The 12,379-nt window shown below is 45.2% G+C and overlaps 1 protein-coding gene across 2 annotated transcripts in view; it reads left to right on the top strand.

Moving 5' to 3' along the window:
* The window catches only part of LOC119176279 (uncharacterized), a 235,745-nt gene that overhangs the window by 205,269 nt on the left and 18,097 nt on the right, over nt 1–12,379 (top strand). For both annotated transcript variants that reach the window (XM_037427481.2, XM_075877355.1), the window contains exon 5: nt 11,436–11,563. In XM_037427481.2, coding sequence (XP_037283378.2) covers nt 11,436–11,563 — 128 coding nt within the window. The remainder of the gene's footprint in view (nt 1–11,435; nt 11,564–12,379) is intronic.

A 12,379-nucleotide genomic window follows, 5' to 3' on the forward strand; every position in this document is an offset into this window, starting at 1 on the left:
ACCAACTTACAACATTCTTTCTGTCTCATCTTCGTTCTTCTCGTTTTTGACCTTTCGCCACGTCTTTCAATTAACTCGCGACTTCACTTGCCCAACCTAGTATTTGCTATTACACACAAAACCGTCGCACGTATAAAACACACAGCCATCTTGTCTCTCTTTTAACCATTGCACCCACCGCATTTTACCTCCGAGATGTGGTGTGCAGGCCTCTCATGCGCTCCAGGCGCGCCGACAGCCATGTGTTGCCGCGGCCGCCCTGGAGCAATTTGAGACGAGTGGTTTTTTCTTGTTTTTTTTTTTCTTTTCTTATGCGAGATATCCAACGTAGTGTGCGCGAGAAGGCTGCGTAGATCAAGCAACCATCTTCGGTTCACCTTCGCCGGCTTCTTGCCGCACCAAAGGCGCGCGGGGCGGAAGAATTACAATTCGGCTTTACACAAAACACGACGGTAACGACAAAAACAATTGTTACTATTTGCCTGGAACCTACATTTAGCTACAACTACATTAAACAAAAATGCTAACGAAGTACCACACAAAACTTTCCCGAAATGACGACATAGCATGAAAACAGTGCTTCATTTATATACGCATGTTACGTAACAATGCTTGGTAGAAAAAAAACAATCTAGAAACCTCATTTTCGGGAAGTTTTAACCATGTTTATGTTCGCCTCTTTGCTTTTCTCCTTAATCCGACCAGTGCTGTGGAACGCTTGCATGTTTGAAACATTTAACGACTGCGGGCGTAAATATGTTTCATGGTTTATTACTCTTGCTCACTTCCCAGTCTGGTTTCCCATTACTTCACAGCCGTCATTGTGAGTATTGAAAAATGAACCGGAACGGAGTAACTAGAACGTGAGACACCGGGAGGGAAGAAGAGAAAGCCGAGGACAAAAAGCTCACGAGGGACGGCAGGACAGATAGTTCGCCATGACAGCAGAATAAGGTCACGTTTTCTCTTACGCTTTGGGAACCAGTCGTTTCGTAATATTTGGTGCCGAAACCCGGGATGGCCCCCCAAGAGACGCCTTCACGTCACGGCCATGGCGAACTCGGACCAGCTGCGGAGGAAGCGTGGTGCACTCAGGGCTGGCGTCATGCGAGCCCTAACCCAGCTTACGGATCTTCTACAGCAAACGAATTCTGACCTCTCGGAAGTTCACGTGCACCTTGACTATCTCAAGGACAAGGAGCTTGCATTGTCGAGACTGGACGACGCCATTCTTTCGCTAACAGGTGAAGATGATGTTGACCGCGAAATCGAAACGGCGCAAGACTATAGCGACAAGATCAGCTGCGCCATCGCGCGCGCGAAGTACTGGTTGTAAGGTCGTCAGCAAGCTACCACGACGCATACTGAAGGTTCCGGATCAAGATCGTGCAACGCAGACCTCCCGAGGTCCGTAGGTGCTCCGGACCATGTGAGAGAGCAACGTCACAGATTGGTTGTACTGCCCAGGCTACAGATACCTACCTTCAGTGGCAACTTGCGCGACTGGCAGGTCTTTTGTGATCATTACGATGCCACTATTCACCAGAACCTGGACCTACCATGCATCGAAAAATTCAAGTATTTGCTTACGTACTTAACTGGCAGCGCCAAACGGTCAATCGAAGGAATCCGGTTAGCCGAGCAGAATTACGACCTCGCGATTATAACGCTCACAGATCGGTTCAGATGGTGAGATCTCCTCAGCAATGAGCACGTGGATCATCTTTTGGAGCTTATCAGAACTTGTAAAACTTCTCACACTTCACGACAATGTGCTGTTCCCAGTGAGCGCTTTAGAAGGCATCGGTGTGTCCCCGGATCAATACATCGTGGTACTGAATCGAGTCATGATGCGCTGCTTGCCAGACAATCTGGCTATCATGTGCCGTCAAGGGATGAAAGAGGGTGACCGCGCCAATAGTGGGACGGAGACTTCCGAAGACAGACTGCACCGAGCGAAGGACCTGTTGACATTTCTTCGCATCTAAGTTGAAGTGCGGGAGGAAGGTCACCTGCAACCACGTCGCCGCTCCTACGAAGGTGAAGGCAGCATGGCGACAGAAAGCTCAGACGGCACAGAATTCATTCCATCGGCTGCAGCTCTCACTGGTTCCACTGCATAGATCAATCAAGTCTGCCCACTTTGCAGCAGCCAAGAGCACAGCAATATGTCCTGCACTGCCAATCTGTCAGCAGACAAAAAGCGAGGGAGGCTACGGAATAACAACTGATGTTTCCGCTGTGGTACTCGCAACCACATCGCAAGGGCATGCAAAAAGCCATCAGTCTCACGTGTGGCTCCTGCCGTCGTCGCCACCTGACCATTCCGTGCGACCAGTCCAGACCCGTCGTTCAGGACCCAGTACCTGCTGTGGAATCCGTTGCATTGGGAAGACTCCCTTCGCCAAGGCTACCAACCATTACAACCGCCCAAAGCATGCACGTCGGATGCATGGCTGTACTATTGCAGACGAGATGCATATGGGCCAGGCCCAGAAATTGACACCTCCTCGTTCAGGTTGTGTTGGACAGTGGTAGCCAGCGCAGCTATATTCGCGCAGACGTGGCCAGAATCATTCAGTGTTCTGTTATTGGAAGGAAAGAACTTTCAATGATGACATTTGGATGCTCCAAGGCTCAGAAACGACTCTGCGCCGATCGTGTCTCTGTGTGGTGCGCAGCTTATTTAGCGATGCTCAAGTGAAGTTAGAAGCCTTGACGATTCCAGAGATCAATGAGACGCTAACAGCGATTGAAACAACGTTTGGATGGATGGTACAAAGACTCTTATCGTCGGACATGCAGTACCTGTCTAGCGAACTGTTCATATCGAGCCGCAATTATCCTCCACCAAACATAGACATATCTTCGATGTGCCGTTTTGATGCCATCGGAATCGATGGAAGCTATTCACAACCATTGGAGATCAAAGCGCACCACTCCGCATTTGAGCGCTGTGCACAACGAAGCAAGGTAGGAGTTATCAGGGGCCGCTCATGGTGGAACAGCCAGGACTACCAGCCGGAAACAGTAATCGCCGGCTAACAGAACAACGACTACAACGTGAAATCAACCATTTCCGAGAGCAGCTAACGTTACTAGAGAAACACGGCCGGGCTATTACCGCATATTTCGATGACGCACATGCTGAGAAGGTGCAAGAAGAGCAACCAGTTGGCAATAATGTATACTATATGCCTCATCACGCAGTAGTTTGTCGGGATGCCTTCCCAACGAAGCTTTGAGTGGTTTTTTGATGCGTCATCACATGAAGCTGGTCGTCCCTGCCTCAACGATGTCCTATCGAAGGGCATCAAACTCGGTGTGAACATTGTCCAGCTACTACTGAACTTTCGCTGCCACCCTGTTGTTCTTGCAGCCGGCATAAAGAAGGCATACCTGCAGCTTTTGATTCGGCTCGAAGATCGCGACCTTCTGAGGTTTTTGTGGCTGGAACCACGGCCAACTAAGAAAGAGCCCATGCCACCGATTACAACTTGGAGGATGACCGGAGTACAGTTTGGAGCTGTATCAAGCTCATTTCTTTTGGCGGCTACAATTCGTCATCACCTGTTATCTTGTAAGCAGAACTATCCAAAAACCGTAGCCTTATTGCAGCATGCGTTCTACGTAGATGATCTTATCATCGGGCTGCCCAGCACGCAGGTGGCAACGAAGGTATATGAGGAACTAAACAAATATTCTACGGGACAAGCCTGGAAATTCGCAAGTGGGCCTCAAATTACGACGAGTTGAAAGAAAGATTCTTACGTGACAGCTGCGCCATTGAAAATGAAGATGGAGACATTCTAATGATAAAGGTTTTAGGTGTTCCTTGAGAACGTTCAGGTGATCACCTTATCCTGAGCACTGAGCACGCAGCTATGTTTACCACCGGAAAGCCGGCTACGAAACGTACAGCACTGAAAACCTTGGCTAGAGTATACGACCCACTCCATTCACCATAAAGGCTAAAATGGTATTCCGGAATCTATGGAAGAAAAATCTTGCATGGGATGCCAGTATGCCTGAAGATGAACAGGCCGAATGGAATAGTTGGTGTTCTGAGCTGTCTAATTCGTCCGTCACTATTCCGCGATATATATTCTTACGAGACAACAATAAGCCTTTTTTATTTGAGCTGCAAATCTTCGCAGATGTTAGTCCTAGAGCATACGGTGCTTGCATTTACGTACGAGTGCACTCGCCACCCGAAACGTGCTTCACATGACTCTTGATCAGCAAGGGCTGACTTGCTCTTTTGAAAATGGTATCGCTTCCACGCCTGGAGCTCCTGGCATGCACCATCGTGGTGCGGCTTATACTCTACGTTCAAAAGGTCCCTTTTTTTCAACACGCCCTGTTGCCTTTTGGACGGACTCGCTTGTGGCACTAAACTGGATAAAGAGTTCAGCGACCAAGTAGGAACCATTTGTAGCACACCGTGACACCGAAATCCAGCAGCATACCAGACCTTCCCAGTGTTTTCACTGTAGCAGCAAGGAAAATTCCGCCGATGTCATCACTCGAGGACTATCACTCTCGGATCTTACCAAATCATCCAAGTGGTGACATGGCCCAACCTGCTTGTGTGAGAAAACCAGGTCTTACGAAGGTATAGACGTCAACGAATCTAACAAAAAATACTGTTCACCAAACCACAACAACCAGAGAATGATCGAGGATTTTCCGCAGAAATTGCATCCGTTTCTTCATCCGCCATTAATGTCCGCCACGGTGTCGTGTGTCTGGAAGACTAAAGCTTTTTAGCAAAACTATAGATACTAAGAGTAACTTCATGAATCCAGCGTTTCAGCCGCCGCGCGATTTGCTTCGCATCAGCGTCTGGTCCTCTGACAGCAGAGGAATTATTTCAAGCTGAGCATTATTGGTTGCATATAATGCAGGAAAACTCGTTCCCAATGGAGGTCCAAGCACTGCAGAAAGGTCTGCCGTTACCTTCAACGTCCCCTGTTCTTCGTTTGTGCACGTTTATGGATGAGGATGGCCTACTTCACGTCGGTGGGTGACTGCAAGAGCTGCACGCTAAACAAGACACTCGTCACCCCATCTTACTATCAAGCGACCATGCGTACAATCCATATTCAATTTATATTCAGCACCACCGTGGATTGTACAATCCAGCGATATGCGTACAATCCACGGTGGTGCTGAAGCAACCCTCACTGAGCTTCGAAAGCGTTTCTGGTTATTAAAAGGGCGTCAAACCGTGGAAAGACCATTTTCAATGTAGAATGTGCAAACGCTCGAAAACTACAGTCGAGACAGCACCCATGGCCCAACTTCCTCGCGAAAGAATTACGGCAACCAGCCCCTTCACGGTCGTTAGGCTTGATTACTGCGGGCCGCTGTACGCGAAGTCAGCAAGTGGCCCAAGAAGGACTTACATACTTTTGTTTTCATGTGCCGTCACACGTGCCGTTATCCTTGAGCTAACATCATGACCACCGCCACATCTTTGCTCACCTTTCGTCATTTCGTCACACGCCGCGGTGTCCCCTCACTTGTGTACTCTGACAACGCCCCTACGTTTCAGGGGTGTGCTAAATGGTTTGCATCTGCGATAACTGCTCTTCGCGAGTACGCCGTGGGGATCAGGATACAATGGAAGTTTATCGCAGAACGCGCTTCATGGTGGGGTGGATGGTGGGAGCACCTCATTCGTACGACAAAAACCGCGCTCAAGAAGTCACGTGGACGCAGTAGTCTTAACGTGGAAGGCCTCACAACGATGCTGTGTGAGGTTGAAGCTGCGATCAACAGCAGACCGCTCACCTATCTTGGAAGTGGGCCTAACGAGCTACAGCCATTAACTCCATCGCATTTCTGACTGGGTAAACGCAGCACATTATTGCCACAACAGGTCAGCCTATCAGAACCTCACGTATCCATTGATCTGCAACGAAAGGCTCGTCATCGCCAGCGTCTAACAACGGAACTTTGGAAGTGAACCTCGCGACCAAATGTGGGCTTCGACTCCTGTTAAGCGGCGATGTCTCAGCGGGAAACTCCTGAGCAAGTACTTCAGACCCTACAAAGTATTACGGCGGTTGAATGAGGTCAACTATGAACTTATTCCAGACGGAGGCTCGGCAACGACCCAGCCCCACTCACCCCGAACAGACATTGTGCATGTCGTTCACGTAAAACCTTATTTTACGCGGTGATACTCGCCCTATTGTGCCCGGGAAGCAAACATTTTCTTTTTTTTTACGTTGTCCGTTGGGTCTCCAGCGAACTGTGAACTGTGTTAATGTTTTTTTTCTTATGACCAGCTAGAGACATTTTTTTTGTACCTGCATATGCCCTGTGCACTATAAGTATCGTTTCTCCCCCCCTTTTTTTTCCTTATGGGCCCTACTCTCCCCTTGTGTAATGAGCATCGAGTCGATGCTCTAATGGGAGGGGGAAAAATGCCACCTAGAGTTGTGAGCCGGCAAGCCCTAGCTAGTCGAAAATGGCAAAGAGAACGAAGAAGTGTGTGTTAGCGCTTCGTTGGAAGATACATTCATGCTCATGTCTTTCTGGCCCGGTGTTTTTGTCTTGTCTCTACGGCTTTCGGTGCGCGTGACAATATATATATTCAATGAGATCTAACAGACAGTAATGCCAAGGAATGTACAGGGGAAGTTATTAGAACCAATGGAATGTAAATAAGAAGAAAGAAAAGTGGATGAAAAAATAACCAGCCGTGAGCAGGAATCGACGACCTTCGAATAACGCGTTCGATGCTCTAACCACTGAGCTACCACAGCGGCCTTCCCTCCATCACTTTTTTGGGTTTATATGTGAATTTAGAAGTAGGAGTGACAGTCAGCGCCATCTATAAGCCAAGCGGTCGAACGCGTTCGCAGTCGAACGCGAACGCGAAAGTGGTCGAACGAGCATCGAACGCGTTATTCGAAGGTCGTAGGTTTGATTCCTGCTCACGGCTGGTTATTTTTTCATCCACTTTTCTTTCTTCTTATTTACATTTCATTGCTTCTAATAACTTTCCCTGTACATTCCTTGGCATTACTGTCTGTTAGATCTCATTAATATTGTGTCAAAACACGGAAAAACGAGCCCTTAGGTATACACTTCTTTCCCTTATATATATATATATATATATATATATATATGTGTGTGTGTGTGTGTGTGTGTGTGTGTGTCTGTGTGTGTGTGTGTGTGTGTGTGTGTGTGTGTGTGCGTGTGCTTGCTTGCTCGTTTGTTTCGTTTTTTTTTCTTTTCTACTGGGAGTGTAAACGCGAATAATTGTTCTTTTTATAAGAACGAGCTCAAACTCACCTTCGGAGTTTTCTTACTATAGGTAATTAGTTTCCTTCTTGGTGAAAAAGATAATCCTAAATATTGAGGTCTTCGCTTTATTTTTTTTGTGTGTTTGTGAGTGTGAATAGCTACGAGCGGATCAATTCCTCGCTCCACTGAGTCGAAGTTTTAAGCCCGCGAGTTCATTTTCTCGAGCAACTCACATATACCATGGCTCCAATTAAGAAACCGCAAAGTCATAAATGAGACAAGCGTCGCAAGAATAAATTACATATGTGTACACGTGCTTAACCGACAGACAGGGTCTTTATAATGCAAATATGTCTGCGCATATATATTAACGGTTCCGTTAGCAGACCACGTGTGGTCATAATTGAAGCGAATTCCGAAAATGGACTTCAGATTTGACGCCTCAGCAAAAGACGCTTAATAACGTAGGATCTCGTGAAGGCTAAAATTTTCGTGTTTTTAAACTCCGAATTATTTTAAGCCGTGTTCGAAAAATACCGCATAAAATCTTGTGCATCTACGTGGTGAGTTGCAAATGAGAGCTTCGTTCTACACATGGCAGTATTGCGCAGTTAATTATAACGGAGAAAGAACATGCTAACAGATATTCAACAATGATTCATATGTGAGGTTTAACGACCCAAAACCACCATACGATTTTGAGAGACACCGTAGTGGAGGGCTCTGGAAATTTCGACCACCTGGGGTTCTTTAACGGGTATCCAAATCTGAGCACACGCGCCTACAGCATCTTCGCCTCTATCGAAAATGCTGCCGCCGCAGCCGGGATTCAATTCCGCGGCCTGCAGATCAGCAGCCGAGCACCTTACCCACTAGACCACCGTGGTGGGGTGGAAATTTAACAAGGCAAAGCACACAAAATGTAATTAGGAATGAAGTTTTTAAAAAAGCGATATGAAAGGTAACTCGACACAACTTAATGACGCTGAAATTGGAGCTACATTTTTACACCAGCCATCGCCGCACGACTCGACTCTTTGTATCACAACAAAACTGAGACTATATATACTGTTAGAAACGTCCACGGTGACGATGCAGTGTGAATAGCATTGGGCGCTTTAACACCATAGCAACATATTAGTAAGCATGCAGAGGATAAGAGTGTGATAACAGAACAACACACGGTTGCGGCTATCCATGTATCAACTACTCTGAGCAAGCCTTTCACGTCATTTCCTGTCTTACTCGATCACACCGGCGCAACAAGAGCGCGTGCGTGCAATTCAATTTCCTATGGGGGAAAATAAGTGGTCGGGAAACACACTAGCATCGCCGCAATGATAGCGAGTGCGGGCGAGTAGCACGGTCAGCTCCCAAGAGTAGTTGCATTCGCTAACCTCATGCTGTTCCGACGTTTTCCCTGAGAGACGTAACGAGTCGCAACCACACGATGCCGCTGGAACAAGTGCGCAATGTTCGAGTTGCGTCATTGAAATGAAAATTATGTACCAAATAATCATTACGAGTAGCTGTCAGGGCATTTGAGGTTGACGATGGAAGTCAAATGATTAGTTATCCAACAGAAAGGTGCAAGCGGGCGGTGCGTGTAAGACCAGAACAGGGTTTCAGAAAATGTGAAAAATATTGAGAGGAGCAGGAGGAAGAGGAGGGTGAGGAGAGTACAAGGGACGCTAGAGGCCTGAAACACACTGGAAGGAGCGCGGGTCATCGAGCAGATAGAACAAATCCTTGACTCGAAGTGCAGCAGCAATTCTGAAAACAAATTAAAGATACAGACAACTTCGATTTGTGTCGCAACAGGCGACTTAAACTCCTGAACCACTGAACAATGCTTTCTTGGGTACATTTGTTTTTTCTTCGTATGAAGCAATTCTGCCTTAGGCCAGGTACTCTGTGGTGAGACAGTAGGTAAGTAGGTTCCTGTTTCAACTTGCTCTGGCCCTCTTCAAGAAAATGGGAAATTAAATTTTAAAAACACAAGCAACACTCTCTTAGGTAAACGCGTTTGTCAATCGGGCAACATTTTTTGAACTCCAGATGAAGGTAGATACCAAAGTATCAGCATAAATGCTTTGCATAATATCAATTTCTGCTGTGCGCGAGAAGTTTGAGCTAGTTCAGAAGGGTGACTTGTTGGGGGCCACTAATGCTTGGTACGAAATTCCAGCAGCTATGAGTAAGCCAGAAAGAAGTTGACGCAGGAAGTAGATAAATGAACAGGGAGGCTGTTGTACTAACAACTGACTTGTTTTCTAAACAAGTGTGCCCGCATAGCTATGTCGGAGCATGAGTGACTGTATACAGCAAGTAACTCGAAGTCGAACCATCAGCCTACACATGGTCATGTATATCTAGAAAACGAAGCTCTTTGCTGCTCAAGTGAAACCGCACCTTCTGTTGTCTTTACTAGGTAGAATACTCGCTTTCTGTTTTGTGGAGGATCGCAGTCAATAGAATTAGTGCCTTCGCCAACTGTTAAAACGGTTTCTTCTATAGAAGAGGTCAAGTCCTCTATTGAGGCGTCGGCTACTCCTCTTCGCATAAAAAACACAAACTGAAAGCGCATAAAAGACTGAGATCATTGAAGAGCCACATAAAAATATAAAGTAGCACATACATGCACTTAATTCTGCCCTAGTGTAAATTAAAACGCTGAGATTAAAGGCGCTCATAAGGGGAGGCTAGTTCTCGTGGTGAAGCCGCTGACGTATCTGCCCGTATTTACGAAACAAATTCTACAATTATGGGAGTGATACGCACATATACAATCTATGATGCTGTTGACGAAAGTATAATTGCTAGCGCAGCCACGCTTGTTTAGTGTTTAATATTTTTGAAGTTTCTATAAATATATTCAAGGCCATATGTGCCATTTTCTGTATCCTATTTGTTAACTATATACAAAGATTTGTTTTGTAATCAAATGTATTTTATTTTCATCGGTGTAAGCACGAGGCCGTAGAGGACTGCCAACACGTTGAATTCTTTTGAAAAAGTGACTCGTATATGCTGTGATAAGCCGCATATAGTGAAGTAAAGTTACAAAGTCTTTATTTCCGCCTAATATCGGTGGTACGTACAGTTTAGTGTTAGAATTCATATATAGTATAAAAGCTGCTTTGTAACACTTGATACATTATCGAACTTGACGCTAGTGTGAATCCGACTGCATATGCTTTCTGAAACTGGAGGAGTTTACGTAAATTATTTTTCTGCTCTCATATTTGCCCTAGTGTCCTCCACTGCCGAATTCTGAGGAACATTGCAATGACCCCGTATCCACTGACACGCTGTAACGTGATTCTGTGTTCACGTTTCATGTATATTTCTTGAGATGTCGCCTTGAGTGTTTACGTTCAAAAGTTTGGCTCTGTGCTCTCTAGTGACGTGTGGGCGACCTGCGAGTCACTAATAAAAGAACTATTGTATGAGACTGTGTTATTTGCAGTTATTTTTACGAAATAGCTCATATGAGCCAGCAACTAATTATGCCTTGATGCACTCACGTCGTTCTGTTTGGGTGGTTATGATTGTGGGAACCTAGAAGCACAGCCACTCTGCATAGCAGCAATGTAACTATCGTCATGGCAGCAAGTGCAAACGTCGGAGCCTACGGCGTAAACGTGAGATCCTGCGGAACCTAAAAGGTTCCTTAGAGCCACTGCGTAATAAGCATCGCCTATTCGAAGCACGTTTCAGCGCCCCTTATTAGATGCCGCAGCTCACGTAGAAAAGTTTCGAACAAAATGTGGCACAGCCCACTTCGAGCTCGTGAGTCGATGGTGAGGTTTGTTGAAGAGCTTATGACAGCACAAAAGTAAGACGAGCTTCAGATTATGCAGACGGTGCAGCGAAAAATCCTTTTAAATGTACCCCTAACTTCTCGCGTACGTTTTTCGGAAAGTGCTTTTAGAGACGTAGAAAATGAGGTCGCGCTACGTGGGGGCAGAACTCGCTCAGTGCAAGCGCTAAAGGCACCGCTAGTTTTGCTTAATGGTCCACCTGTTCATATATATATATATATATATATATATATATATATATATATAAATATATATATATATATATATATATATATATATATATATATATATATATATATATATATATATATATATATATATATATATATATATATATACTTTTTTTTTCAGGCATTCCGTTGCCCGTCTGCGCTCAGTGCCTGGCGCGCTGCGGAAGTTGGTGGGAGCTGGCCTGCCACCTTGAGGCCACTCATGGGATGTCCATCTACCACCATCCACTGGAGGCAGCCACCAATTCAGTAAATATATTAAAAATTCCCTTTTTTACCTACAGTAAACTAAAGTGCTGTTTTTTTTTTTTTCAAACGACGACTCTCAAAGACATAATAGGATGGGCGTTGTACTCAAGCAAACTTTATTTCGCACTACAAAGATGTTGTACTTGACAAAAAAACTGGCAGTGTAATTGCGTGTAGGTTTTGACATATTCGGTGTACAGCACCCATCCTGTCGTGTCTTTATGTATCATTGTTAGAAAAATTCACACATATTTACTTTCATAAACAAAAACTATATGTGTTACCAATCAGCCCCACAACGTGTTTCGCTGAATATACCCAAGCAAAGAGTAAGAGAACTTACTTTTATAGCGATATCAATTATATGTTCACTCTCAGCTGGATCTTGCCATTGGCGTCAGTCACCACACACACACACACACACACACACACATATATATACACATATATATATATATATATATATATATATATATATATATATATATATGACTAAAAAGAAGAGACACGTCGAAAAACCGAAAGGTTTCTTTACGTTTCGGCGGGTCCCACGGCCGAAACGTAAAGAAACCTTTCCGTTTTTCGACGTGTGTCTTCTTTTTATTCATACTATTTACCGGCGTCCAAGAATTTATTCCCTGCATATATATATATATATATATATATATATATATATATATATATATATTAAAACGCAAAAAAAGAAATAATTCAGAAAAGGCCGCGGCTCTTGCTCGTGAATGCGAGGCGTTAGCCACTGAGCCACGACGAAGCATCTCCTGCAACGTTGAAACGGCAAGCTATTTATATCTACAA

This window comes from Rhipicephalus microplus, chromosome X (genome assembly GCF_043290135.1).
Source record: "Rhipicephalus microplus isolate Deutch F79 chromosome X, USDA_Rmic, whole genome shotgun sequence".
Taxonomy (NCBI): Eukaryota; Metazoa; Arthropoda; class Arachnida; order Ixodida; family Ixodidae; genus Rhipicephalus; species Rhipicephalus microplus.